Here is a 27,252-nt window from a genome sequence, read left to right on the forward strand (position 1 = left end):
AGATTTATCTCCTACGTAAACTGGGCCCCAGGCCCCCATTTCTTCTTTCTAATGATTGTGCCAATAGCAAATTAAATTGGAAAATGAGTTATTGCTTTGGAGTGTTCCAATTTAAATTGTGCTTTCTCTCTTTCAAGGGTTCTGCTGATATTAATGAATTTCTGGCTTTGGCCAGGTTCACGCTTCTGTACTGCCCCTGCCTCCATGGGGAGTTGTCCTCTCTGGGTTCTGAAAGAGACCCTTGAATTATTGCTCGTATAAAGTTTGAGGCCACAGATGTTTCATTTTCCCTTTCCTTTCAGAAGGCAATTTACTCAACGGGATTCACTGGGGCCCTAGATAATAGGCTTCTTTAATGGATATTGGAGGGCTTTCATGGGGAACTGACTAACCAGTATGATACATAATCTTTTTGGTTTGGGATAGAGAGAAACTTGTATTCCAAACAGCTAATCTGGTAGCATCCATTCCAGGGGAAGTGGAGGGAGTGAGTAGCACACACAGCCTTGGGGCTGATACCTGAGTTCAAAATCTACTTCATTCACTATTTGAATTTACTTAGGCAAGTGACTTCACTTCCTTGGGTCTTTGGTTCTTCATTTATAAAACAGGAAAAAATTAAAAGACCTATCTTCTAGGTTTTAAAAATTATTAATAAGAAATAAATTATACATATATATATACACATATATACCATGTTCATTAATCCTTAATGTTTATCTTATGCCTTTCCAATGAAACCATCTTGCTCATGGGAGCACAGTTCATAAGCAAAACCAACTCCTTCTCTAGGAACTGACCCCGACTGAGGACTTAAACAGAATACGAGCAGTAAACAGAACAGATGTTCACCCTCCGGGCCGATCTTGCCATCTTAGGGCTGGCATTCCTACCTGAGAGAGAACATTTCAATAGAAAGCATTCTGATACATTCACTTAGAAGCCACTTACTGAACACTGCTTCAGACCAAAGCCATGCAGGTGATCTGTATGACCTCATGTTGTCTTTTTTTTTTTTTTTTTTTAAACTTTACATAATTGTATTAGTTTTGCCAAATATCAAAATGAATCCGCCACAGGTATACATGTGTTCCCCATCCTGAACCCTCGCCTCTGGGAACTAGGGATCGTTGTAACTTCCATTTCATAGATGAAGAAACTGAGCCTTAGAGACGTCACAGAACTTGTCTGAAGTCACCTGGGTAGTAGCAGGAAGAGCTGCCAGTGGAGAACGTGTGTGTTCTCAGAGTCTGCACTGGCTCTGGCCTGGCTCTGGCTAGCACTGATGGCTGTCTTCAGTCTTGTCCCAATATTTCACAACCTCCCCCCCTCCCACCAAAGGAAACAGTTTCTTTTCTTCTGATTAGTTCAAACATCCAACAAAAAATGCTGTAGGTCTTTGCTTTGGTCCTTCTGGTTATTTCCCATTCATTGCTATGTGCATCAGTCTGATGAGTCCAAAACAGGAGAATGAATTCCTTAGCACTGATTGAGTGGATGTGTCTGTTTGGTATGAAAAAAAAAAAAAAAATCACTGAAATCGTGGACCAATGGGACAGTCAGAAGGCACATGGTTTTATATCCTGAGATGTGTCCCTTCTTTCTGGATCCTCAGGACACATCTCTGGGCACTGACTCTCTGACAGGTGTTGTCTGCAGTGTCTTCACTGAGTGATCTCATATCATCTTTACACTGATACTCCAAGGTAGTTATTAGGATCCCAGTTTCCAGATGAGAAAGCTGAAACCCAGGAAATATAAAAAGGGAACCAGGAGGTGGTGGGATTAGAATACAAACCTGGGCGCTTCTGGCTTCCAATTCAGGGCTCTGGCCACCACCCCATTTTTCTCTCTTTATTGAGACAGAACAGGATGATGGAAAATTTTCCATCTAAGGCCACACTGAAACATACTTCGCTGACCTGGGAACGTTTGTACTTGGAGGGTAGATTCAGCTTCTAGGAGAGACTAAAATGTGAGAATGGTGAACCCTTGACCAAGTCAGCTGGCTGAAGGGGTCAGCCTACACACCCACAGCTGTAGACTGACGAGGGCTGGAAAGAGTTTTCAGTGCCAGTATCCTTCCACTATTTCCTTCTGAGGCTACTGCCAAGGAGATCTGAACATAAGGATGGACCCCAAACGGCAGATGAAGAACTACCCTATTCACCTGCCAGGCATCCGGTAATCCAGGAGGCAGCTTCTCCCATGAGCATGGCTGGACCTGAGGCTCTGGATGGGAAGCCCAGGCGGTTTTCTAGCTTCTCAGCCTGTTTTTCCCACCCTCACCCCAGGGAGGGATCTCATGCTGATGGATACTCACCATCCCTGGAGGGAAAACTGAGGCAGAAGGCAGGAGGAGAGTGTTTGTTCCTAATTCTTAGTGAATCGGTCTCACCCAGTGATAACCTTGGTCAAGATGCTGCAAGTATGGGGAAGGATGGATGGAAAAGAGATGGCACAGGCTCCTTCCACATAGGAAGAGTGGGAACTTTCCCTCCATCCGGACCCATGTGGCAAGGAGGCACGGGGTCTGGGTGCTGGGGGCAGGAAGGGAAAGGTTTACAGCTGGAACCTGGCGCTGCTTTTAAGGCAGAGTGTCTGTAGTAAAGTGTAACCTTTGCTGCCAGGCTCTGAAAAATAAGATCCAGTGGAAACCAAAAAGGGGACAGCAAGGGAGCTGTATCAGAGGTAACTGAGGAGGATGGTTCACTGGAAGAACTCACAGGACTCGGGGTGTAGCTGTAGTACAGCTATGATTTATTGCAGTGAAAGGATACAAACCACAGGCAGCAAAGGGAAAAGGTGCAGGGATCGCGCCAGAGGAAAGCAGGCGGGAGCTGGCAGAGGCCTCTCCTCCGGGAGTCACACGGGACATGCTCACGCGCCCCAGCAAGGGGTTGTGAGCATACTCATGGAGAGTGGTAGACCAGGGAACTAGCTAGATATCAGTGCCCAGGGCTTCTGCTGGGAGCTGGGTCACATCAGCAGACTTGCATGTACCTAATTCTGGACTCCAAAAAGAATGCAGGTGTTCAGCGTAAACCATGTTGTTTGAATAGTATAGGCACAGCGAGTCCTTCTTACTAGCTCTGGGACTCATGGGAAATGTTAGTTGCTCAGTCTGTCCGCCTCTTTGCGACCCCACGGACTGTAGCCCGCCAGGCTCCTCTGTCCCTGGGATTCTCCAGGCAAGAATACTGGAGTGGGTTGCCATTCTCTTCTCCAGGGGATCCTCCTGACCCAGGGATCAAAATTGGGTGTCCTGCATGACAGGCAGTTTCTTTACCATCTGAGCCACCAGGCAAGCATCATGGGAACCCTCCTGTTACCAAATTCCTGGATGCCAGCTAGTAAGTGGACCTTGCCAAGGGAAGTAGTCTCAGGCCTGATATGTTAACTGTGTTCTGTGAAAACTCCTCCAAGACTCCTCCTAGGTAGGGAGTGTGTGCCTGTGTGTGTGTGTGTGTGTGTATGCATGTATATATGTAGGGTGGGAGGAGTGAGGAGGTGGAAGATTGGGTAGAGATTCCTTCCTTCTCGTGGACAAAAATAGCGAATTGAATAGAGGCAGAAATGCTGCCTCCCCCAAACGTGGCCACCTTCTGTACAGAGGCGATCCCTCTGCGTGTGCTGTTGTGTTACTGGCAGGCATCGGCGCTCAGCCTTGCAGGAATTACAGGAAGACGTGGAACAGCTTATCTGGCTCAGAACCCCCCGCTGGCATCCAAGCGGCGCCACACATGGGAACTTGGAGAAGATGATTTCTAATTTTCCAAACCAATTTTGCTGACCTGATTTTTTTTTTTTATCAGTTCTTCTGCCAAGAAAGAGGATTGAGGAAAGAAAGTAGCTTAACAGAACAGGCTATTTGGGCTGCAGGGCTGGCATCTCCATGGAGATGAAGATGCAGGCTGCGTCTGGACAAGGCTCGGCTGGAGGCAGTGAGGCAGTGGCGCACCTCTGATTGTGGCCAAGACGTGTGTGGCTGGTACCCTGGAGGAGGGACCACCTGCCCCGTGCTGGGCCTAGCTCTGGGCTGGCTGAAGCAAAGGGATATGAGATCTCTGAAGCTCATTTGTGTACTCGTGGTGCTGAGCCCCGGCTGAGAGCTGGGCTGGAGGTTGGTGAGGTACAGTCCTTGCCCCCCAGAGGCTCATGGTGTGGTGGAGCAGGCTGATGGGTTTAGAAGTCTTGATGACACAGAGTAGCACGTGACAGTGGCCAGGGTGGAGTTTGGGGGAACCCAGAGAGACCACCCTCCTGAGGGAGAGGTCTGGGGCAGCTTCCTGGGGTGTCGGGGAGACACCCTCCAGGGGAAGACAGTGGAAAGGCGTCCAGCAGCAGAGAGTCTGGGATTTAAGGGACCAGGCCTATACTGTGTGCGTCTGCATGTGTCTGTGCGGCTGTGTTTCTCTGTCTCTGGGTGTTCGTGTGTGTGTGTGTGTGTGTGTGCATGTGTTTGTGTGTGCCTCTGCCTGTGTGAATCTGGGTGTATTTGTAGTGTCTGTGTTACTGTGTATATCTGTATATTTGTATGCATGAGTCTGTGTGTGTGTGTATATTTATGTCTGTGTGTCTATGGGTCTCTGTGTCTACATGTGTCTCTGTGTGTCTGTATTTGCCTGTGTGTGTATCTGTGTATCTGTGCATTTCTGTGTGCGTGAGAGAGGGCTCCTAGGGTCACAGCGGTTGGTGGTGTAGGATAGGTAAGCAGGACCAGAGGATTAAATGCAGTGCCAAGGGATGAAAACGTGTTTTAGATCCACACAGACCTGGCTTCTGGGTCTTGCTCTATGACTGATGGCCTGGAAAATCCTGACAACTATACAGCCTTTGCGGTCCTCAGTTTCCTCATCTGAGAAGCAAGAATGTGGGCAGTACCCACTTAATGGGACACTGGGAGGGACCGACTGAGACCCTCTTTGTGCTGAATATCTGACTCTCAAGGACGTACGGTCCTTGTCACCTTCTCTTCAGAAGCCAGGCGAAGCATGTTGGCCCATGTCTGGATCTAACTGTAGGCTCCAGGTCACTCGCATCCAAACCTCCTGACTTAGGTTGGAATGCTGATTCGTGAGTGTTGCACAGACCAGAGGAACCCAGATCTGTGAGTGCATGGCCCAGGACTAACACGCTCTACTTTCAGGGCCCCAGACGCTGAAAGACAGAGCACTGCTCCGCTCTTGAGGGGCTGCTGGTCAGTCTGGGAGGACAGGCCACAGGTGATGGTAATGCAGCGTAACACCCAGCGGTCCTTGTGCTGAGGAAGTAACTGAATTAAACTTAACTCTAGTAACGCGCAACTGTAACAACAGCATTGGTGGCAATAAGAAGCATGAGTTTATCTTTTTTGCCTTTACATGAGTGACTCGCCGTTTGCATCACTCATCTTTGTTGCACCTCATGACAGTTTTGTGCAGATTAGTGTAATGATTTGGAGTAATTTTGTAGATGATGAAGTTGAGACCTGTCTTGTTCTGGGATGGCCTGGACTGGGCTTGTGATGAAGTTCTACGTGATCAGAAAAAGTTGGATCGACCACAAATGGGTAAAATGAGAAGGAGCAGGGGGATCAGGACTTTCTATATGGATAGAAACATATAGCAAGCATGTAAAAACGGACTTGAGATGGTGGCAACGTCATAACAGGTGTTTCTCCTCTTGATTTCCCATTTTGTTCTTATAACACAATACATTTTTAGTAAAAATAAACTCTAACACAGTTATTGTGATTTATTGGCAGAATACATATGGTTAGGTAGCTGACTTCTGAGTTAGACAGACCTGAGTTCAAATCCTGTCTCCCATCATGTAGGTAAAGTCATTCCATCTACCTCTGATAGATAATCTGTAAAATGGGTACATTATTCATACCTTTCCCACAGATTTGCAGAACACAAAGTGATGTGTGTGCGTTCCCTCTGGATGCTAACTGAGGTCATTACCTTGGGCTAGGCCTATGCTTTAGGGCTTCAGACACGATCAAATTCTATCTCACAACAGCTGGTGGAAAGGACTTTTGAAGATTTGAAAAAGCAATCACCTTGCCCAGGGCCACAGCAAATAAGAGTCGGAGCTGGACTTGAAGACTAGACCCCCCCTGGAGACTCTACTCCATTTGCTGCTTGGTACTAGGGAGAGGGGTAGGAGAGGGTGTCATTTGGGCAGAATTTATGGATTCGGCGATCCTCTTGCACTTTCTACTCAAGCCCTTTTGTCAGGAGCTTTGGGGCCGAGCCAGGAGCATGGCGTCGGGAGGCCTAATTCTGTCTCTAGAGGTTCCAGCTGTCACATACGGAAGACAAATATCTGTCGGGCAGCTCTGTTTTTATCTCCCTACAAAGTCTTATTTCTCCGATGTGAGTGATTCTATTGTTTTGAGGTTTCCAGGGTTTGCATTCTTCATAAAGAAGGATGGTTTATTGGGTATCATGGTGCCGAGATGGTGCAGTACATGAATGCTAATGAAGTTTATGTTTCACTGCATAATGAGTGTCCTAGATCAGCGCCCTGGCTTAACAGACAGTGTTTTTCTCTTTTCTCTTCCTCACTCCTGGGGTTTCATGTCTGCTGTGACGTTATCTTCCTGGAATAAGTTTACTGTACACATCATCTTGCTTCATTGCACTGTTCCAAGCAAATGCAACTGCAGGGCGGAGAAATATTTATCCAAAGGGCTGTTAAGGTAGCATTTAGGGTTGAGGGCTTCAGAAGCTGATATTCCAGAATTCCAATCAGGCTCTGTTACTGCAATAACCACCTGAGCTCAGACAAGTTACTTTATGCCTTTGTGCCTCAGTGTGCAGAGCTGTAAAATGGATGTAATAATGAGGCATATGGGGCTATCATGAGGATTAAAGGAGATATTATATAAGAAGCTCTTGGCACAGTACCCGGCACCTCACTGAACAGTCAATAAGCGACTGCTATTATCGGTTAAGGCCAGGGACCAGGACAAGACCAGGTAATTTACAGGCATCATCTCATACAATCATCACACCAATCTTGTGGGGTGGAATTTTCGTTTCCATTCAACAGAAGAGGAAGTAGGAGTTCAGAGAGAAGAAGCACCTTGTGGAAGGTCACACAGCTCATCAGAATCTGAAGCAGAATGGGAACCTTCTTGGGATGGGGCCACAGCTACTGCAGAAAACTGCATGGACATTGCCTAGAACGAAAACTCTAGTTCTCCCAGCCATCAGAGAGAAGTTTCTCATCTTCTCAGGGCATAGCAGGCAGACAAGGAGGTTGCTTCATGGGAAAGGCTAATCATTTCCCAGCATCAGACAGACTGCCTCAGATGGCTCAATGCAGTGATTTTATCCGGTTACTCTGTCAGGTGTGGAACAGTTAAATGGGGCCCTAAAATTCACTCAAGGAAGCGCTTTGTGCCAAAAATGAAGAAAGACGTGTGGCATCAGAATGTGGGATGGGAAATCTGATCTGTGCCAAGTCGTGAGCTGGACCACAGAGGCCAACAAGGTACGGTCCGGATAGTCGTGATGCAGTGGCTGAGTGCTATGTGGTGAAGGGAAAGCAAAGTGTGGTGAGAAAACAAGTTAGCAAGGGAAGGCTTCCTAGAGGAGGTGAGATGTTGTGAGTTGGGTTTTGAAGCATGAATAGGAGTTCTCCAAGGAAAAAAGGGCTGGACATGTATACAAGAGAAATCCGTGTTGAGAAATGGCAGTCTTCCTGAGTGATTGGAGCCCTTGAAGTGCATGCTGAAGAGCATGGCAGATGACATGGCAAGAAAGGGGAGCACACACATCTGTAGCCCATATGCCAGGCAGTGTGGGAAGGCAGTGGGTTAGTTTCCTGGAGCTGCCACAACCAATTGCCACACACTGGATGAATGCAACAGAAATTTATTCTTTTGCATTTCTGGAGATCAGAAGTTCAAAATCAAGGTGTTGGCAGGGCCACGCTCTCTCTGAAGCCTCTAGAGAAGGATCTGTCCTTGCCTTTTCTGGCTTCTGGTGGCTCCAGGTGTCCCTTGGCTTGTGGCTGCATCGTTTCAATCTCAGCCTCTCTAGTTCCATGCCCTTCTCTCCTCCTTGTGTTTATCTCCCTGTGTGTCTCACATAAGGGCACCTGTCCTTGGATTTAGGACCCACCTGGACAGCCCTGGATGATTTCATCTCATGATCCTTAGTTTAACTACATCTATACAGACCTCTTTTCCAAGTGCAGCAGCAGCAGCAGCATACAGACCTCTTTTCTAAGTAAGATGATATTTGTAGATTCTGGTGATTAATATGTGGACCTATCTTTTAAGAGGTCATCATTCAACACACTACAGGGCTTCCCATGCACCATCTGATTTAATCCTCAGAACTCTGAGGGGCAGATTCCATTACTATTCTGCTTTACAGAAGTGGACACTTGTTGAAATAGATTAAAGATAAACTTCAGGAGAGCAGGGACCTCCCTTCCTCAGCACTCTACTCTCAGTGTGTGGGATTCTCTGGCACATTGTAGGTGCTCAGTTAATGTTTAGTGAATAAATGCTTTATGAGGAATATATCATAGGCTAAAAACACTTCATAGAGTCCTAACTGTATTACTTAATTATCTGTGTTACCTTGTGAAAACGACATAACCTCTCTGTGCTTTAGTCAAAAGAAATGAAATGGTACTATCTTATGGGGCTGTTGTAAGAACAAATTCATATACAGTGATGAGAAGAGTGCCTGGACATCATCAGTGCTTAGTAAATGGAAATGTGAAGTATTACTGTACTTTGTCTCTAGGGAGGGGAGGCATACACGTGGTGGTTAATTAGAGTGCTCTGGGAGAAGTGTCTCAGGAGCTGTGAGCAGACGGGGAAGTGGCTAAATATCACCTAAAGACTTTGGGGAAGAGGAGGAACTTGACCTAGGTCTAGAATGAACAGGGGCTTGATGCACTCGGGAGGGGAGGCTGACATTCAGGGCAGAGGGACCAGTAGGCTCAAGAGTTTGGAGGTGGGGAAACGCGGGTGCCATCAGGCAGTAGAGGGGTTAGGGCAGAGGGGCACACTGAGGTTCCACCAGGAAGTGTCTTGTCTGCTGCGTAAGGAGTTCAGACTTGACCCTGTAGTTGTGACAGCTCATTCACTAGGAAAGCTGCATGCCGAGGTTGGTTCATTAGAAAGTCTAGGGTGGTCTGGAAGCCAGGAGGCTGGAGGTCAGGGAAGCATTGAGGAAGCCACTGCATGGATGGTGGTCCCACCCAGGGAAGTTATGATGAAGATGGTGGAGAGAGAAAAACGCACCATGCTGGAGGCAGAAGCTCTGGGAACTGGTGGCCGACTGGGGTGGGGTTCAAGGAAACAAGTGAGTGATGGCGGGATTGGCTGCAGGAAGGCAGGTTCCAGAGGCAGGTGGGCAGAGTGACTTCCCATCATGGGTGAGGCAAAGATACCAGGCTGGTTTTGGCATGGTGAGCTCAAGGTGTCCTTGAGGACATTGGCCAGACTTATCTTTTACTAAATGTGGAACCTTGAGCAAATCACCTTGCCTCTTAGAGCCTCAGTTTCTCCATCAGCAAAATGGGGTTAAAAATTCTATTTGCTTCATATGATGGTGGTGATATTAATATACAGTAAGTTCCCAGTATTTTTCTAATACTTAGGACACCTGATGCGAAGAACTGACTCATTGGAAAAGACCCTAAGGCTGGGGAAGATTGAAGGCTGGAGGAGAAGAGGATGACAGAGGATGAGATGGTTGGATGACATCACTGATTCAGTGGACATGAGTTTGATAAGCTCTAGGAGTTGGTGACGGACAGGGAAGCCTGGTGTGCTGCAGTCCACGAGGTCGCAAAGAGTAAGACACGACTGAGCAACTGAACTTAACTGACTGAATTTCCCAGTAACTCTTAGCACCTATTGTTACTATGAATACCACTACTGCTACTGTTATCATTCTTTGGAGTGTGACGCACTGAGAATGGGCATGATGACTGAGGTGTCAGCACACCTTTGCCAGAGCACCTGGATGCATGCTCTGTTTAAGTTCTTCCACTCTTCTCTCCTTAAGTGAAAGTAGCTCAGTTGTGTCCGACTTTTTGCGACCCTATGGACGGCACACCAGGCTTCTCTGTCCATGAAATTCTCCAGGCAAGACTAGTAGAGTGGGTTGCCATTCCCTTCTTCTCTTCTCTCCTTAGTTCAGTTGGTTCACTTAACAGTTGCTCAGTTGTGTCTGACTCTTTGTGACCCCATGGAATGCAGCACAACAGGCCTCCCTGTCCATCACCAACTCCTGGAGTTCACTCAAACTCATGTCCATTGAGATGGTGATGCCATCCAACTATCTCATCTTCTGTTGTCCCCTTTTCCTCCTGCCTTCAGTCTTTCCCAGCATCAGAGTCTTATCAAATGAGTCAGTTCTTCGCATCAGGTGGCTTAAGTATTAGAGTTTCAGCTTCAGCATCAGTTCTTCCAATGAATATTCAGGACTGATTTCCTTTAAGATGGACTGGTTGGATCTCCTGCAGTCCAAGGGACTCTCAAGAGTCTTCTTCAACACCACAGTTCAAAAGCATCAATTCTTTGGCACTCAGCTTTCTTTATAGTCCATCTCTCACATCCATACATGACTACTGGAAAAAACCATAGCCTCGACGAGATGGACTTTTGTTGGCAAAGTAATGTCTCTGCTTTTTAATGTGCTTTCTAGGTTAGTCACAACTTTCCTTCCAAGGAGTAAGCATCTTTTAATTTCATGGCTGCAGTCACCATCTGCAGTGATTTTGGAGCCCAAAAACATAAAGTCTGACAGTGTTTCCATTGTTTCCCCATCTATTTCCCATGAAGTGATGGGACCAGATGCCATGATCTTCGTTTTCTGAATGTTGAGCTTTAAGCCACCTTTTTCACTCTCCTCTTGCACTTTCATCAAGAGGCTTCTTGATAAAAGTTCTTCTTCACTTCCTGCCATAAGTGTGGTGTCATCTGCATATCTGAGGTTATGGATATTTCTCCAAGCAGCCTTGAGTCCAGCTTGTGCTTCATTCAGCCCAGTGTTTCTCATGATAAACTCTGCATATAAATTAAATAAGCAGGGTGACAATATACAGCCTTGACGTATTCCTTTTCCTATTTGGAACCAGTCTGTTGTTTCATGTCCAGTTCTAACTGTTGCTTCCTGACTTGCATACAAATTTCTCAAGAGGCAGGTCAGGTGGTCTGGTATTCCCATCTCTTTCAGAATTTTCCACAGTTTATTGTGATCCACACAGTCAAAGGCTTTGGCATAGTCAATAAAGTAGAAACAGATGTTTTTCTGGAACTCTCTTGCTTATTCAATGATCCAACAGATATTGGCAATTTGATTTCTTGTTCCTCTGCCTTTTCTAAAACCAGTTTGAACATCTGGATATTCATGGTTCAAGTATTGTTGAAGCCTGGGTTGAAGAATTTTGAGCATCCTTTACTAGTGTGTGAGATGAGTGCAATAGTGCAGTAGTTTGAGCATTCCCTGGCATTGCCTTTTCCTGGGATTGGAATGAAAACTGACCTTTTCCAGTCCTGTGGCCACTACTGAGTTTTCCAAATTTGCTGGCAGACTGAGTGCAGCACTTTCACAGCATCATCTGTCAGGATTTGAAACAGCTCAACTGGAATTCCATCACCTCCACTAGCTTTGTTCATAGTGATGCTTCCTAAGGCCCACTTGACTTCACATTCCAGGATGTCTGGCTCTAGGTCAGTGATCCTACCATTGTGATTATCTGGGTCATGAAGATCTTTTTTATATACTTCTGTGTATTCTTGCTACCTCTTCTTAATATCTTCTGCTTCTGTTAGGTCCATACCATTTCTGTCCTTTATTGAACCCATCTTTGCATGAAATGTTACTTTGGTATCTCTAATTTTCTTGAATAGATCTCTAGTCTTTCGCATTTTATTGTTTTCCTCTTTTTCTTTGCACTGATCACTGAGGAAGGCTTTCTTCTCTCTCCTTGCTATTCTTTGGAACTCTGCATTCAGATGCTTATATCTTTCCTTTTCTCCTTTGCTTTTCACTTCTCTTCCTTTCACAGCTATTTATAAGGCCTCCTTAGACAGCCATTTTGCTTTTTAGCATTTCATTTTCCTGGGGATGGTCTTGATCCCTGTCTCCTGTACAATGTCATGAATCTCCGTCCATAGTTCTTTAGGCACTCTGTCTATTATATCTAGTCACTTAAATCTATTTCTCACTCCCACTGTATAATTGTAAGGGATTTAATTTAGGTCATAACTGAATGGTGTAGTGGTTTTCCCTACTTTCTTCAATTTAAGTCTAATTTTTTTCTAAGGAGTTCATGATCTGAGCCACAGTCAGCTTCTTGTTTTTGTTGACTGTGTAGACCTTCTCCATCTTTGGCTGCAAAGAATATAATCAATCTGATTTCAGGGTTGACCATCTGGTGATGTCCATGTGTAAAGTTTTCTCTTGTGTTGTTGGAAGAGGGTGTTTGCTATGACCAGTGCGTTCTCTTGGCAAAACTCTATTAGCCTTTGCCCTGCTTCATTCTGTACTCCAAGGCCAAATTTGCCACAACCCCAGGTGTTTCTTGACTTCCTACTTTTGCATTCCAGTCCCCTAGGGACCTGAATAGGACATCTTTTTTGGGTGTTAGTTCTAGAAGGTCTTGTAGGTCTTCATAGCACCATTCAACTTCAGCTTCTTCAGCATTACTGGTCAGGGCATAGACTTGGATTACCATGATATTGAATGGTGTGCCTTGGAAACGAACAGAGATCATTCTTTCGTTTTTGAGATTGTATCCAAGTACTGCATTTCAGACTCTTTTGTTGACTATGATGGTTATTCCATTTCTTCTAATGGATTCCTGCCCACAGTAGTAGATTTAATGGTCATCTGAGTTAAATTCAGATGAGTTAAATTCAGTTAAATTTACCCATTCTAGTCCATCTTAGTTTGCTGATTCCTGGAATGTCAATGTTCACTCTTGCCATCTCCTTTTGACCACTTCCAATTTGCCTTGATTCATGGATGTAACATTCCAGATTCCTATGCAATATTGCTCTTTATAGCATTGGACCTTGCTTCCATCACCAGTCACATCCACAACTGGGTGTTGTTTTTGCTTTGGCTCCTTCTCTTCATTCTTTCTGGAGTTATTTCTTCACTGATCTGCAGTAGCATATTGGGCACCTACTGACCTGGGGAGTTCAACCCTCACTGTTCTCTCTTTTTGCTTTTTCATACTGTTCATGGGGTTCTCAAGGCAAGAATACTGAAGTGGTTCTCTCCTTAACCTATGCTTAAAAGTTGGAGAAGAATCTTGGGCAGGTCTTAGTTGAAGCTACCCCACACCTTGATTCTTTCCAAGGTTAAGGTTCTTTAGTTTGAGCCTGTGTGTGTGTGGTGGAAGGAGTTGAGACTAGTGACCGGAGAAGAACAGATGTTTCAGGCTCCATCGCATCCCACGGGAATACAGTGTGCTTTGTGGCAGGTTGCATATCTTTGGGTGTGTGTCTTGGGAGAGGGGTGTGCATGTGTGTATGTGTGAGTGTGTGTGTGTGTGTGTGTGCACTCCAGGTCTTAATTCAGTTCAGCATTTCTCTTCAGCAAATGCCGGTCTCCTCATGGAGTCATGGTGCTGGGCACAGGGGAAAAGGATGAGATTGGGGGCTGCCCGAGGCACTTCCAGCAGAAGGAGGCTAGAGGCTGGCAGGGGGGGCCAGGCTGAGCGGGGCCTGTCCAGGAAAGCACCGGATGGAAGCAGAAGGAAGCTCCTCTGCTGGGTCGGAGGAGGTGACCGTGGTCTCCATAGCCCTGGACTCCCCTCAATGCTCTCTCCCCACCTCAGGCAGCTGTTCCTCCCAAGCTCTGAGCTCCTCTTCTGTTTAGGCTTTGAGGCGGAGCTTCGGTTGAGGCGGCTCTGGCCCAGGGTCTTCTTGTGTGGGGCTCCCCCTCCCGCCCCTGCCCACCGTATCCAGGCTCCTCTCCTGTTCGCTGTCCAGATCCTGCTCAGGTCTGGTTTTGTCATTTTTTATCAGGTGATTGCTTATTCAGCATCTGACCCTCTTCTCTGCACTCCCCATGTGCTGAGGGAATGAATGGATGAGCAGGGAGATGGGGAGCAGGGAGGATCACATCTCAAGGAAACTCTCAAATCCAGCGCCAGGAACTTGTTTATTTCTAATCCTGGGCTGTTGCATTCGGGAGGTAAAGCCAAGGGCTTTCCACCATCTGCAAGCAACGAAGTTATATAAACTGAGCCAATAGACGCTGAAGTATGGCCGGCTTTCATGTTCAGAGGCTCTCTGTGGGGAAGCCGTGGGGTGGGGGTGGGGAGGTGGTTCTCTCCCAGGTCCTCTCGCTCCCACAGTCCCCCCACCCCCGCATCGGGAGCTTTGCTGCCGGGAGGAGGCACTGGGACCTCCCCCTTCCGTGAGGTTAATCCCTCTGAAAGGGAAAGTTGTAGCTGCCTGCAGGGTGCTCTATGGAGACCCGCCTTCAGGAAAAATCTCAGCCCGACAACAGTCAGAAACCTCAGTGGTGTTCCCATCCCCCCACACAGTAGCCAACACTGACTCGGTCATTAAGGATAAGAATCCAGACGCAGCTCAAACGTCCTCCGCAGAGTCAGCCCCCTCCTCCTTCCTCTTCACATCACTCTCCTCACCTCCCAGGCCTCTTCAAGCTGGCGACCCCTTCCACCCTCACAACCCCAGGTCTGGTCTCAGCATTTAGGTCATGCCCTGGTACATCAGCCTTCCCACCAGCCTCCCTGCCTCCAGCCTTGCCCCTCCCAAATTATATATGCCTCTGTGTTCACTTCCCTCCTTTACCATCCTTCTGATCCTGTCACTTTCCTGCTTAAAACCTTACGGGGCTCTCTGTCAGCCTGGAGCTAAAGCCTAAGTTTTAGCCTGGTCCTTCTTTACCTATTCTCTCCTACCCGCCCACTGCCCCAGGCCCATCTCTCCCTCACTGCATCCTCTGGACCAGCCATGACAAGCCATATGATGTTTCTAGAACAGCTCCAGTCTGCTCTATGGCAGATGTGGCTTCTTCTGCTCAGACCCTTCTTCCTCCCCTGTCCTGGCTTCTTCCCTGAAGTCATTTCCGGAGTCGCCTCCCCCAGGAGGCTTTCCTTGATCCCCCACCCCCAGGTTGGTTAGGTCCAGCCGCCCCCCGGGCTGCACCCCACCATGGTGCCACCCTTGTGTTCCAAGTGCCTGTGTCCTCGGACCCACCTCTCCCTCGCCCTGTGGCCTGTGAGGCCTTGAGCGAAGACTGGTGCCCAGCTCACAGCCCTGACCTCTCTGACCTCCACAGGCCCCTAAGGGATGACTGACCTCGAGTTGTTTCAGAAGTTACCAAGGTTCAGTGTGGGGAGGCAGACTTATCTTTGCCTAAAATGGCCTCCCATCCCCCTCATTATGGGCTGTGGAATGCATGGCAGAAGTTAGCCTTGCTTGGTAGAATCCCCGGGGTGGGCTGTGCTCCTGGCGTCCCAGTCAGCATCAGACCCTTGACTCCTGTGGTCGCACATACACGCCTCCGTCTCTCTCTGTGCTGACTCTTCTCGACACTTGCCTGCACATGGCAAACACCATGGGACTCTGATGTAGTTGGGCTGGATGGAGCCGGAAGATCAGGATTGTTTAAAGCACTACCCAGGTGATTCTAAGCTCCAGAAGCCTCAGACCTAGTCATCCTGGAGTAGTGGTTCTCGTGTCTGGTTGTACACTAAAGTCACCTGGAGAGCGTCTTGGGCCCACTGTCCCTGACCTGATAAATCAGAATGCACCGGTTGGTGGCCGTCCAGGCATCAGCCCTGAATTCTTTAGGATCCTCCCTCTCTCCATTTTTCCCTCCCTCTCTTTTCCTTTTCCAGAAACATGTGCTGTGCTCTGCCAGTCAAGCCTGAGTGCTGTGGTGAATCAGACACTGCCCCTGCTAGGGGGGGGCTGCTAGCTCAGGGCTGTTAGGAATGAAAGAGCACCCCCCCACCAACCCAAACACAAAAAGAAACCCACTGTAAGGGAACCTGTCCCACAGCCAGCCTACAGGGCCCTGCTCCAGGTCCCAGCAGCTTCACCGGGCTGCCGGGGACCAGACCCGCCAGAGACGCCTGAGCTGGAGTCTTGCCCTGCTCCTGAGTCACAGAGAGGCCCAGCTCTCTGCTCAGGCAGAGGCTGGAGCTGCATGTGGCCATTAGGATGGGGGGCTGTCCGCGTGTTCTCCCAGACCCTGCATCAGGCTGGTGGTGGTGGCAGGGTGGGCAAAAGCTCTAAACTTTTTCTTTGCAAGTTCAAGGTCTGCACGTCCGTGGAGTTGCCTCTGAGCATGTCTGTCCCAGTCTTGGGGGAGTTCAGGTGATGGGGTGCTTGCAGGAGCTTAAGGTCCCTTTGACAGAATCAGCCAGAGCTCGGGGCATGTATTTTAAAGTTGAGGTAGGACAAATTCCCTGGTGGCTCAGTGGCTAAGATTCCACACTCCCAGTACAGGGTGCCTGAGTTTGATTCCTGGTCAGGAAACAAGACCCCACATGCCACGACAAAGACTGAAGATCCCATGTGCTGCAAGTAAGACCCGGAGCAGCCAAAGAAAGCAAAAAGCTGAGGTAAAATTCACATGACGTAAAGTTAAGAGCATTAGAGTAAAAACTCCAGTGGCACTGAGTACATTCACAGCGTTGGGCAACATCACCTCCATCTAGTTCTGAAATGCTTTAGTACCCCAAAAGGAGACGCTGTCCCCGTTAGCAGTCATCTCCCATGCCCCCTGGCAACCAGCAGTCTGCACTCTGTCTCTATGGAGTTATTTATCTGGATATTTTATATAATTGGAACCATAAAGTATGTGGCCTTTCATTTAGCATGTTTTCAAAGCCCACCCACACTTGTATGAGAACTTCGTTCCTTTTTATAGCTGAATAATATTTTGTTGTACAGATGGACCACAGTTTGTTTATCCATTTATCGGTTGATAGACATTCAGGCTATTTCTACCTGTTGGTTACTGGGAAGACTGAGCACTTAAAATTCTTTATTCCAAACGTCTGCTCACTGAGTATTCCTAGGTCCTCAGCGTTGGGCAGTGGTCTTGGGTGCTCCTGTCCCTGTACTGCTACTGCTGCTGCTAAGTCGCTTCAGTCGTGTCTGACTCTGTGCGAGTCAAATACTATCTTTGAGGGACCTAAGGGGGATATCTCAATCTCAAAAATGACAGAGTGATCTCTGTTCGTTTCCAATGCAAACCATTCAATATCAAGGTGATCCAACCCTATGCCCCAACTAGTAATGCTGAAGAAGCTGAAGTTGAACGGTTCTATGAAGACCCACAAGACTTTTTAGAACTAACACCCAAAAAAGATGTCCTTTTCATTATAGGGGACTGGAATACAAAAGTAGGAAGTCAAGAAACACTTGGAGTAACAGGCAAATTTGTCCTTGGAATATGGAATGAAGCAGGGCAAAGGCTAATAGAGTTTTGCCAAGAGAACACACTGGTCATAGCAAACACCCTCTTCCAACAATACAAGAGAAGACTCTACACATGGACCTCACCAGATGGTCAACACCGAAATCAGATTGATTATATTCTTTGCAGCCAAAGATAGAGAAGCTCTATACAGTCAACAAAAACAAGACCAGGAGCTGACTGTGGCTCAGATCATGAACTCCTTATTGCCAAATTCAGACTTAAATTGAAGAAAGTAGGGAAAACCACTAGACCATTCAGGTATGACCTAAATCAAATCCCTTATGATTATCCAGTGAAAGTGAGAAATAGATTTAAGGAACTAGATATGATAGACAGAGTACCTGATGAACTATGGACGGAGGTTCGTGACATTGTACAGGAGACAGGGATCAAGACCATCCCCTTGGAAAAGAAATGCAAAATGGCTGTCAGGGGAGGCCTTACAAATAGCTGTGAAAAGAAGAGAAGTGAAAAGCAAAGGAGAAAAGGAAAGATAAGCATCTGAATGCAGAGTTCCAAAGAATAGCAAGAAGAGATAAGAAAGTCTTCCTCAGCGATCACTGCAAAGAAATAGAAGAAAACACCAGAATGGTAAAGACTAGAGATCTCTTCAAGAAAATTAGAGATACCAAGGGAACATTTCATGCAAAGATGGGCTTGATAAAGGACAGAAGTGGTATGGACCTAACAGAAGCGAAGATATTAAGAAGAGGTGGCAAGAATACACAGAAGACCTGTACAAAAAAGAGCTTCACAACCCAGATAATCACGATGGTGTTATCACTCACCTAGAGCCAGACATCCTGGAATGTGAAGTCAGATGGGCCTTAGAAAGCATCACTAGGAACAAAGCTGGTGGAGGTGATGGAATTCCAGTTGAGCTCTTTCAAATCCTGAAAGATGATGCTGTGAAAGTGCTGCACTCGATATGCCAGCAAATGTGGAAAACTCAGCAGCAGCCACAGGATTGGAAAATGTCAGTTTTCATTCCAATCCCAAAGAAAGGCAATGCCAAAAAATGCTCAAACTACCACACAGTTGCACTCATCTCACATGCTAGTAAAGTAATGCTCAAAATTCTCCAAGCCAGGCTTCAGCAATACGTGAACCATGAACTTCCAGATGTTCAAGCTGGTTTTAGAAAAGGCAGAGGAATCAGACATCAAATTGCCAACATCAGCTCGATCATAGAAAAATCAAGAGTTCCAGAAAAACATCTATTTCTGCTTCACTGACTATGCAAAGCCTTTGACTGTGTGGATCACAATAAACTGTGGAAAATTCTGAAAGAGATGGGAATACCAGACCACCTGACCTGCCTCTTGAGAAACCTATATGCAGGTCAGGAAGCAACAGTTAGAACTGGACATGGAACAACAGACTGGTTCCAAATAGGAAAAGGAGTACGTCAAGGCTCTATACTGTCAGCCTGCTTATTTAACTTCTATGCAGAGTACATCATGAGAAACAGTGGGCTGGAAGAAGCACAAGCTGGAATCAAGATTGTCGGGAGAAATATCCATAACCTCAGCTATGCAGATGACACCACCCTTATGGCACAAAGTGAAGTGGAGCTAAAGAGCCTCCTGATGAAAGTGCAAGAGGAGAGTGAAAAAGTTGGCTTAAAGCTCAACATTCAGAAAACGAAGATCATGGCATCCGGTCCCATCACTCATGGGAAATAGATGGGGAAACAGTGGAAAGAGTGGCTGACTTTATTTTTTGGGGCTCCAGAATCACTGCAGATGGTGATTGCAGCCACGAAATTAAAAGAGGCTTAGTCCTTGGAAGAAAGTTATGACCAACCTAGATAGCATATTCAAGAGCACAGACATTACTTTGCCAACAAAGGTCCGTCTAGTCAAAGCTTTGGTTTTTCCAGTAGTCATGTGTGGATGAGAGAGTTGGACTGTGAAAAAAGCTGAGCGCTGAAGAATTGATGCTTTTGAACTGTGGTGTTGGAGAAGACTCTTGAGAGTCCCTTGGACTGCAAGGAGATCCAACCAGTCCGTCCTAAAGGAGACCAGTCCTGGGTTTTCATTGGAAGGACCGATGCTGAAGCTGAAACTCCAACACTTTGGCCACCTCATGAGAAGAGTTGACTCATTGGAAAAGACCCTGATGCTGGGAGGGATGGGGGCAGGAGGAGAAGGGGACGACAGAGGATGAGATTGCTGGATGGCATCACTAACTCGATGCACATTGGTTTCGGTGGACTCCGGGAGTTGGTGATGGACAGGGAGGCCTGGCGTGCTACAATTCATGGGGTCGCAAAGAGTCGGACACGACTGAGCGATTGAACTGAACTGAACTGATCTTTAATCAGATATAAGATTAAAACTTTTTCCTTTAATTTTTTGGTCTGGCCGATGGTGAATTATGGTATCCATTTAATTACCTTTTATGCACTGGTTATTGGGAATCTGCAGAAGGAAATGGCAACCCACTCCAGTATTCTTGCCTGGAGAATCCTGTGGACGGAGGACCCTGGTGGGCTGCCGTCTATGGGTTGCACAGAGTCAGACACGACTGAAGCAGCTTAGCATAGCAAGGGGGATATGCGTCTTTGAGGCACCTCTTGCTCCATGTTCTGGCCTCTGATCTCTCTCTCTTTCCACAACTTGCTGGGGGACTCCAGTCTGCCCACTGTACCCCGGTCCTGGCCAGGAGGCTGATGAGTGAGCAACAGGCTGCAGCAGAGAGCTTGGGATGTCAGTGGAGAGGGCGGACAGCACATCGTGTGGACAGTCATTAGAAATGAATTTCACCTGTCACCATATAAAAGGGAAAAATACTTTTTCTCTGTACCCTTGATTCTGACACCAAATGTGTGGTTTTTCCCACACCATGCGATTCTCCAATTCTTGGTGGAGGCTGACTGAATTCCCTACAACTTCACTCAACTCTGACATTAACTGCCCTACATTAGCACATACCCCACAGGTCAACGGCTCAGTCCCACAAGCCTGCATCCACTCAGATGCCACTCGCAAATCTCAGGCTATAAACAGGGCCTCTCCACCACTTCCTCCTCAGGCTCAATGATTTGCTAGAATGGTTCACAGACCCCAGGAGAGCACTTTACTTACTGTTACTGATTTATTGTGAGGGATATTAAATGATACACATGAACAGCCAGCCCAGGAGACACATGGAGCAAGGGCTGGAAGGCTCCTGAGCAAGGAGTTCCTGTCCCAGTGGAGTTTGGGGTGCACCCCCCTCAGAGGCATGATGTGTTCTTGTTCACCAGACTGGAAGGTTTTTGAGCCCTTCAGTTAGGGTTCTGGAGCCTTCATGATTTATTAAGGTGGTTACTTTGATCTCCAGCCCCTCTTTCTTGCCTCTGAGGTGAGGGAGGCAGTTAAGTTACAAGCCTCCTGTCAGTGGTTCCTTCCCCAGCCTTAGGGGCCTTCCAAAAGTCACCTCATAACATAACATAGCGTTAACTCAGGTATAGTTGAAAGGGGTTGTTATGAATAATAAAAGTTGCTCCTTTCACTTTTATGAATTGGAATTATTTCAGGAACTGGGCACAAAAACTAAATATTAGAACAAAAGATGCTGCTACCCTACTCTTATCACCTAGGAAATTATATGGGTTTTAACTCCGTGCCAGGAACTGGGAACAAGACCAAATAGATATGTTTCTTATATCACAATAGTCCACTAATCTGAAACTTCATACCCACATGCAGAGGAATTTCATGGACAGTGTCTGCCCATAGGATTCAGATGACTGCATCCCACATCCATCTTCCTCTTTTCCACTTCAGATTCCTTCCTTTCAGGATTTATGGCTGCTAACATACAACTCCTTTGGGAGCAATGCAGAATCCCATCTCCTCTTGTCCTTATAAACCATGGCCTGAGGTGGGAAGGAGAAGGGATAGGGACCTCCCCACACCTGCCACCCCAAGATGATTTTATTTTTCTTCCAAATCAAAATAAGCCTTCTCTCTATGACAGGAATTCTGCCATATTTCTAGGTCAACTGACTCAAAAGGCTACCAGCTTTGAAAGTAATGTAGAAAAAAATTCTGTGTATAATGCCCAGAGCCCAGCTTCAGGGCGGTTGCCCCCCGACTTTGTCCACAGGTGCCGGCTCTGTGTATAGCACCCAGAGCGCAGCATCGGGGCGGTGGCCCCCCCACTTTGTACACAGGTGGCGACATGGGGCCAGTGCAGACCTGAAGGTGCCTCTGGAATCAGCCACTCCATCCTTTCTAGTAAAGCCTGACGGTGCCTTCAGTTTGTTTGGTGGTGTATTTTTTTAAAGCTTGTTGATAATGATCAAGAGCTGGGCTTTCATTGTGAGCAATTTTGGAGACCATTAGATGCTTCTGAGCAGAAAGGGGATGTGCCTTGACTTGGATTTTGAGTGGGGTTCTCAGGTTACTGTGTGAATGCACGTGGGGGCCGAGGAGGCCACTAGTTAGAAGGCAGTTGCAGTCCCGCGGGTGAGGGGTGATGATGGCTCTGGCCCCGGTGAAGCTGCCTGAGAGCGTAAGAAGCGATTCCATGAGGCATGTGTTGGGAGGCAGAAACGATAGCTTCTGCTGGTGGCTGGGATGTAGAGCGTGAGGAAGAGAGAGTCAGAGAGAACTTCAAATTCTTTGGCCAGAGTGACTGCAAAGGTAGCGTTGACATTTTCTGAGATGGGGAAAGTTGGGTGGAGCTGGATGGGAGGGGAGCAGGGGTTTGAGAATGCAATTCAGGTGAGTATTGGGCATCCAAGTGGAGGTAGAACAAGCTTTGATATCTGAGACTGGAACTCAGTAGTGGCAGGGAGGTGGTGATCAAAGGCAGAACTGCTAGAAGTGATCGCTTGATGATCAACCCCTATACAAAATCAACAGGGAGAGTACATGGGGAGGGGCGTGGACCTCACACATGGGGCCAGGACGGAGCCTCCAAGAATATTGGAAGACGGACACCAAGGCTCAAAGACTGCAGGTTGGTGACGGAGCTGAGACTGAGCTGGTTCTTGGGGTCCCTGGTCACCCCCTACCTTTTCTAACATACCAGGCCTCCTACCAGCTCCAGGTTTTGAAGGCTCCATGTGTGGACAGAAAGCAGGCAAGCTGAGGCTGGAGCCTTCTGTCCTGTGTTTCTCCAGGTCACCATCCTCGTCAGCCTGGCCCTAGCTTTCCTCGCCTGCATCGTGTTCCTGGTGGTTTACAAAGCCTTCACTTACGACCATAGCTGCCCAGAGGGATTTGTCTACAAGGTAAGGGGCTTCTGGCAGGGGAATGGCTCCCGGTGACCATCAACTTCAGTTAGAGGGTCAACCTCTTTTCATTGGCATCGAAATTCTGGGTATGGTCACCTCTCTGCAAATTGTTTAAAATGTAATATGTGTCTGAAGAAAATGGAAACACTAATTTGAAGATATATGCACTCCAATGTTGATAACAGTGCACTATTTATATCAAGACATAAAAGCAACCTAAGTGTCCATCAATGCTGAATGAATAAAGATGTCACATGCGTGTGATGTGTATACACACATGTTTTATACCTGTTATACACACAATGGAATACTACTCAACCATAAAGAAGAATGAAAATGTGCCACTTACAGCAGCATGGATGAACTTGAAGGGCATTATACTAAGTGAAATAAGTCAGACAGAGAAATACAGATACTGTATGATATCACTTATATGTGGAATCTAAGAAATACCACAGCCTAGTAAATACGACATAAAAGAAACAGACTCACAGACATAGAGAACAAACTTCAGTTACCAGTGTGGAGAGGGAAGTGGAGAAAGGCAAGATAGAGGTAGAGGATTAAGACGTTTGAACTACTGTATATGAAATAATAAGCTATAATGATACATTGTACAGCACAGGGAGTAGAGACAATATTTTATAACTACTATGAATGGAGTATAAGCTTTAGAAATTGTGACTCCTGTTGTTATACACCTGAAACTTACAAAGTATTATAAATCAAGTATACCTCAAGAAAAAAGAAAACTTTATGCATTCAATAAAGGAATTGAAATATGTTTAAAAAAAAAAAGTACAAAGAAATATAGAAGTAACACCAAAGCACAATCCATGGTGGCAATCTAAAATTATTTTCACTCTCTAAAATACTGTATATTTACAATACATTTTGATGTGAAATTATAAAATAACAATAAAAAAGTCCTACGTGTGGCAGGGAGTTTTCAGGCTTCCAGGAAGCACTTGGGCGCCAGTAGGCAATGGAGGGTGCCCTCCAGAGTGTGGGGAAGGGAGGCAGGCTGGCTTCGGACTACGAGTCAGAAGTTGGGGAGAGCTCCTCGTTCCATCTCCAGAACACTGCACCTTGGGGTGATCCTGGTTTAATGGCTGATTCCTTGTCCCTGCAGAGATGTGAAGACAGGGAACAGAACTTCTGAGGTGGCCTCCCCATCTTGCAGCTGGGCCGCCTCCTCCCCACTCTGATTGCATGCCTTCCCTTGAAAGACTGAACTAGCTGCATGACCTCCAGCCCTCCCCCACCCCTCTGAGCCTCGGGTGTCTCGCCTGCAGTGGGCACCAATGATGTCTGCCCACGGGATCTTGGAAAGAATTTAAGTAAAATCAAGACAGCAAAGGGCCTGCTAGAGAATGGGCTGGCAATAACTATTAGAGGTAATAAAGCTAGAATCTAGTTCAGAGTTGAAATGAATGTTGATAAGTTACCACTTACTGAGTACCAATTAGATGTCACCTTCCTTCCTAGGCTATTTTCATAAGTAGTATCTCAGTTGAGCTGTCCACCCATTCTGAAAAGGAGGTTTCATTGCCCCCATTTTGCATCTGAGGAAACGGAGATTAAGAGCATTCTGTCTTTAGAGTTTTCTAAGACATCACTGCTGTTACGTTCCAAAGTGAGGGAATCAAACAGGGACTGTTCTGCCTTAAAAACACATGTCTTTTGGTTCTGCCACATGACTTCCTAAGATGACCTCCTTGGACGTTAGAACCTGGGGTTCGGAAAGACTAGCAACCACTATCAGTGTTGGGATGTCAGTAGGAGACAGTGGAATAAACTAGGGTGTGTCTGCATATGAAACCCCGAACAACCTGTGACAGTGAGTGAGGGGGTCTCCAGACATGGAGAGAGAACACCCTCTGGGATAAGAGTGAAGAACAGAAGGTGCTGGTTTTGAGTGAGAAAAGGGAGTGTGAATGATGTTTGCTTATATTTTCAGAGAGAAATTCTGGAAGGATAAATTAAAACAACAACAATAACAGAAATACATTGAGTCAGGTGGGCAGGGAGGGAACAGAAGGAACGATGAGAAGCGAGGCTTCTCTGCCTTTGTCTTGATAAGCATTTGTCCTGGGTGCCTGTCAATGTTTGACATGTTTGGAAAAACTAAATTAAAAAAAAATTTTTCCTAAAATTAAAACCAAGTTAAAATCCAGCTGTATATCAAGTTGAGGACTAAACTTGCCAAGAAAGTAATTGCTCCAAATGACTGTTTAATACACTATATTGACTCTATGCCCTCAGTGGAATATATTCTAAGGACACAGAGAGCTGCAGAGAAATGATATAGTCCGTTCAGTAGTCTGTTACTCATCATATTGCTGTTATTTTGGGACCATTTGATTGATATTGTAGGATAATGCAAATATATAATTATATGTTGTTAGGAACCAAGGCTTTGATATAAGAAGACACAGTAATAAATAGCCAATCAAAGAAAAGAAATGGGCAGCAACTGGCTACAGGCAGTGGTCCAGTGAAGCAGTTAGGGGATGGGTGAATCAGCCAGGCAAAGACCTATCAACAGTGTCCACTGCGACCCTGCAGTTAGTAAGCAGAGGGTGTTGACCTTGAATTAGTATTGGCATCAATTTCCTCCCTCCTTCCCTCCTTCTTCTTCCTTCCTTTCTTTCTCTCTCCCTCCTTCCCTTCCTTTATTTCTTCTCCTTTTATTGAGGTTTAATTGACATATAACATTGTATTAGTTTCAAGAGTTCAACATAGTGATTAAATATTTGTAAATACTGCAGAATAATCACCACTGTAAGTCAACATCCATCACTCTGCATAGTCACAAATTTTTTTCTTGCAATAAAGACTTTTTAAGACCGACTCTCCTAGCAACTTTAAAATATCCACTACAGTATTATTAACTGTGTCCCTATGCTGTATGTTACACCCCCAGGACATACTCATTTTATAACTGGAAGCTCGTACCTTTTGATTTCCTTGACCCATTTCTCTCACCCCTTCTCCGCCTCTGGAAACGATTCTAACATCAGGTTAGTTTCTTCTGTCTTCTTGTAGGTGGCAGCTTTGATGATGGTGATGGTGATGACATGAAGGAAGGTCTGACGAGTACCAGGCCCGGGCCAGATGCCATCCCCTGCCGGCTGGCTGTGAGCCGGGGATGGCCGGGGCCCCCAGATGGGATGGCCTCGTTGCAGGGCAGGTGGGAAGCGTTTGCTGAGCTCTTCCTGACTGTCTCTCTCTTCCCCAGCACAAGCGCTGTATCCCGGCCTCCCTGGATGCTTACTACTCATCCCAGGACCCCAGCTCCAGAAGCCGCTTCTACACAGTCATCAGCCACTACAGCGTGGCCAAGCAGAGCACCGCCCGGGCCATCGGGCCGTGGCTGTCGGCGGCTGCCGTCATCCACGAGCCCAAGCCGCCCAAGACCCAGGGCCACTAGAGGCCGCCCCTGCCAGCCAGCATGGGGAGTGGGGAGGAGAACCCCGCTGGCTAAGCCGAGCTCCAGTTACAAGACAACACTGTACTCCTGGGAAAAGGGGGCGGGGGTGGGGCCGGGGTGGGTGGGGGGAGCTCACCGAAAATCTCGTGCGCTGGAGTTGTCTGAATCAGTATTTCTTTTCGTCCTTTGGTATCGTTGATTCGTCCCTGAGTCAGGCCCATGTACAAAGGCATGTTTCGTGTTGACTGTTCCCATGTAAGATATTTTCAAAGCCACTGCTTATTATTTGTTAGGAAAATTTAAAAACAGGAAAGGAGAGAAAGAAAACAAACATGGAAGTCGTAGACTGGCTGCATCTGGCGTGTGGTGAAGGGTGTTGAAGAGCACAGACGTTCCGGGCTGCTCAGACTGGGGGAGATGGTTGCTTCAGGGTAGGCTTTGGAAGGTGCAGAATGCGAGTGAGGCAGGCAGTCTGCTCGCTTGGCCTCTGGTCTGCAGAGGAGGAACACTGAAAGTTAGGAACTGTCAAGTTAGAAAGAAGACTGAGTTTGGCATTTGTAAGGCTGGGACATGCACAACCCAAAGAGAGAAGCCTCAACCATGTGTGTTTTGCAGAGTGAGGATAAACTTGTCTGTATGGGCATCAGAGCGGGGCTTGGGCTGCATGGTTTGGAGATGCAGAGGATAGAAGTGAACACTCAACAGCAGGCAGGCTTTCTTTGCCTTTCTCTTGAGTTTCTAGCCCTACACCTGGGTGCTGCCCACGTCTAGGAGATGGCAGGGGTAGAAAGAGGAGGAAGGAGGGACTGCAGGATGAAGAAAGCAGAGGATGGACAGGCAGGTGGCATTTGACCGAGCTGTAAGCACAGCACCCAAGTTTAACATTTTTGTTGGTTTGTTGTTTCCCAAAGTGGTAATGACCAGGAAGAACAGGAAGGGTCGTGACCAGGTGACAGCCAGGGAGGCTTTCGACTGGGTCTCAGCAATGCTAAGTCGTTTTGTCTAAGGGAAACTGAGAACCATGGCCGTCTTGTGCACACTTCACTGTGTTGACAGGGGCATAGTCCAAACTTTCCCATCTGCTTCTAGAAGCTTCTGATCAGGAGGCGACAGCTGGCATTGCCCAGGCTACCTATTGCCTTGCACCC

The 27,252-nt window shown here is 46.9% G+C and overlaps 1 protein-coding gene across 1 annotated transcript in view; it reads left to right on the top strand.

Annotated features, from left to right (window-relative positions):
- The window catches only part of NSG2 (neuronal vesicle trafficking associated 2), a 70,070-nt gene extending 43,855 nt beyond the window's left edge, over positions 1 to 26,215 (top strand). The window contains exons 4-5 of the mRNA XM_019983062.2: positions 22,558 to 22,668; positions 25,913 to 26,215. Coding sequence (XP_019838621.2) covers positions 22,558 to 22,668; positions 25,913 to 26,104 — 303 coding nt within the window. The 3' untranslated portion in view covers positions 26,105 to 26,215. The remainder of the gene's footprint in view (positions 1 to 22,557; positions 22,669 to 25,912) is intronic.
- The last annotated feature ends 1,037 nt before the right edge of the window (positions 26,216 to 27,252 follow it).

This window comes from Bos indicus, chromosome 20 (assembly GCF_029378745.1).
Source record: "Bos indicus isolate NIAB-ARS_2022 breed Sahiwal x Tharparkar chromosome 20, NIAB-ARS_B.indTharparkar_mat_pri_1.0, whole genome shotgun sequence".
In the NCBI taxonomy this organism is placed as follows: Eukaryota; Metazoa; Chordata; class Mammalia; order Artiodactyla; family Bovidae; genus Bos; species Bos indicus.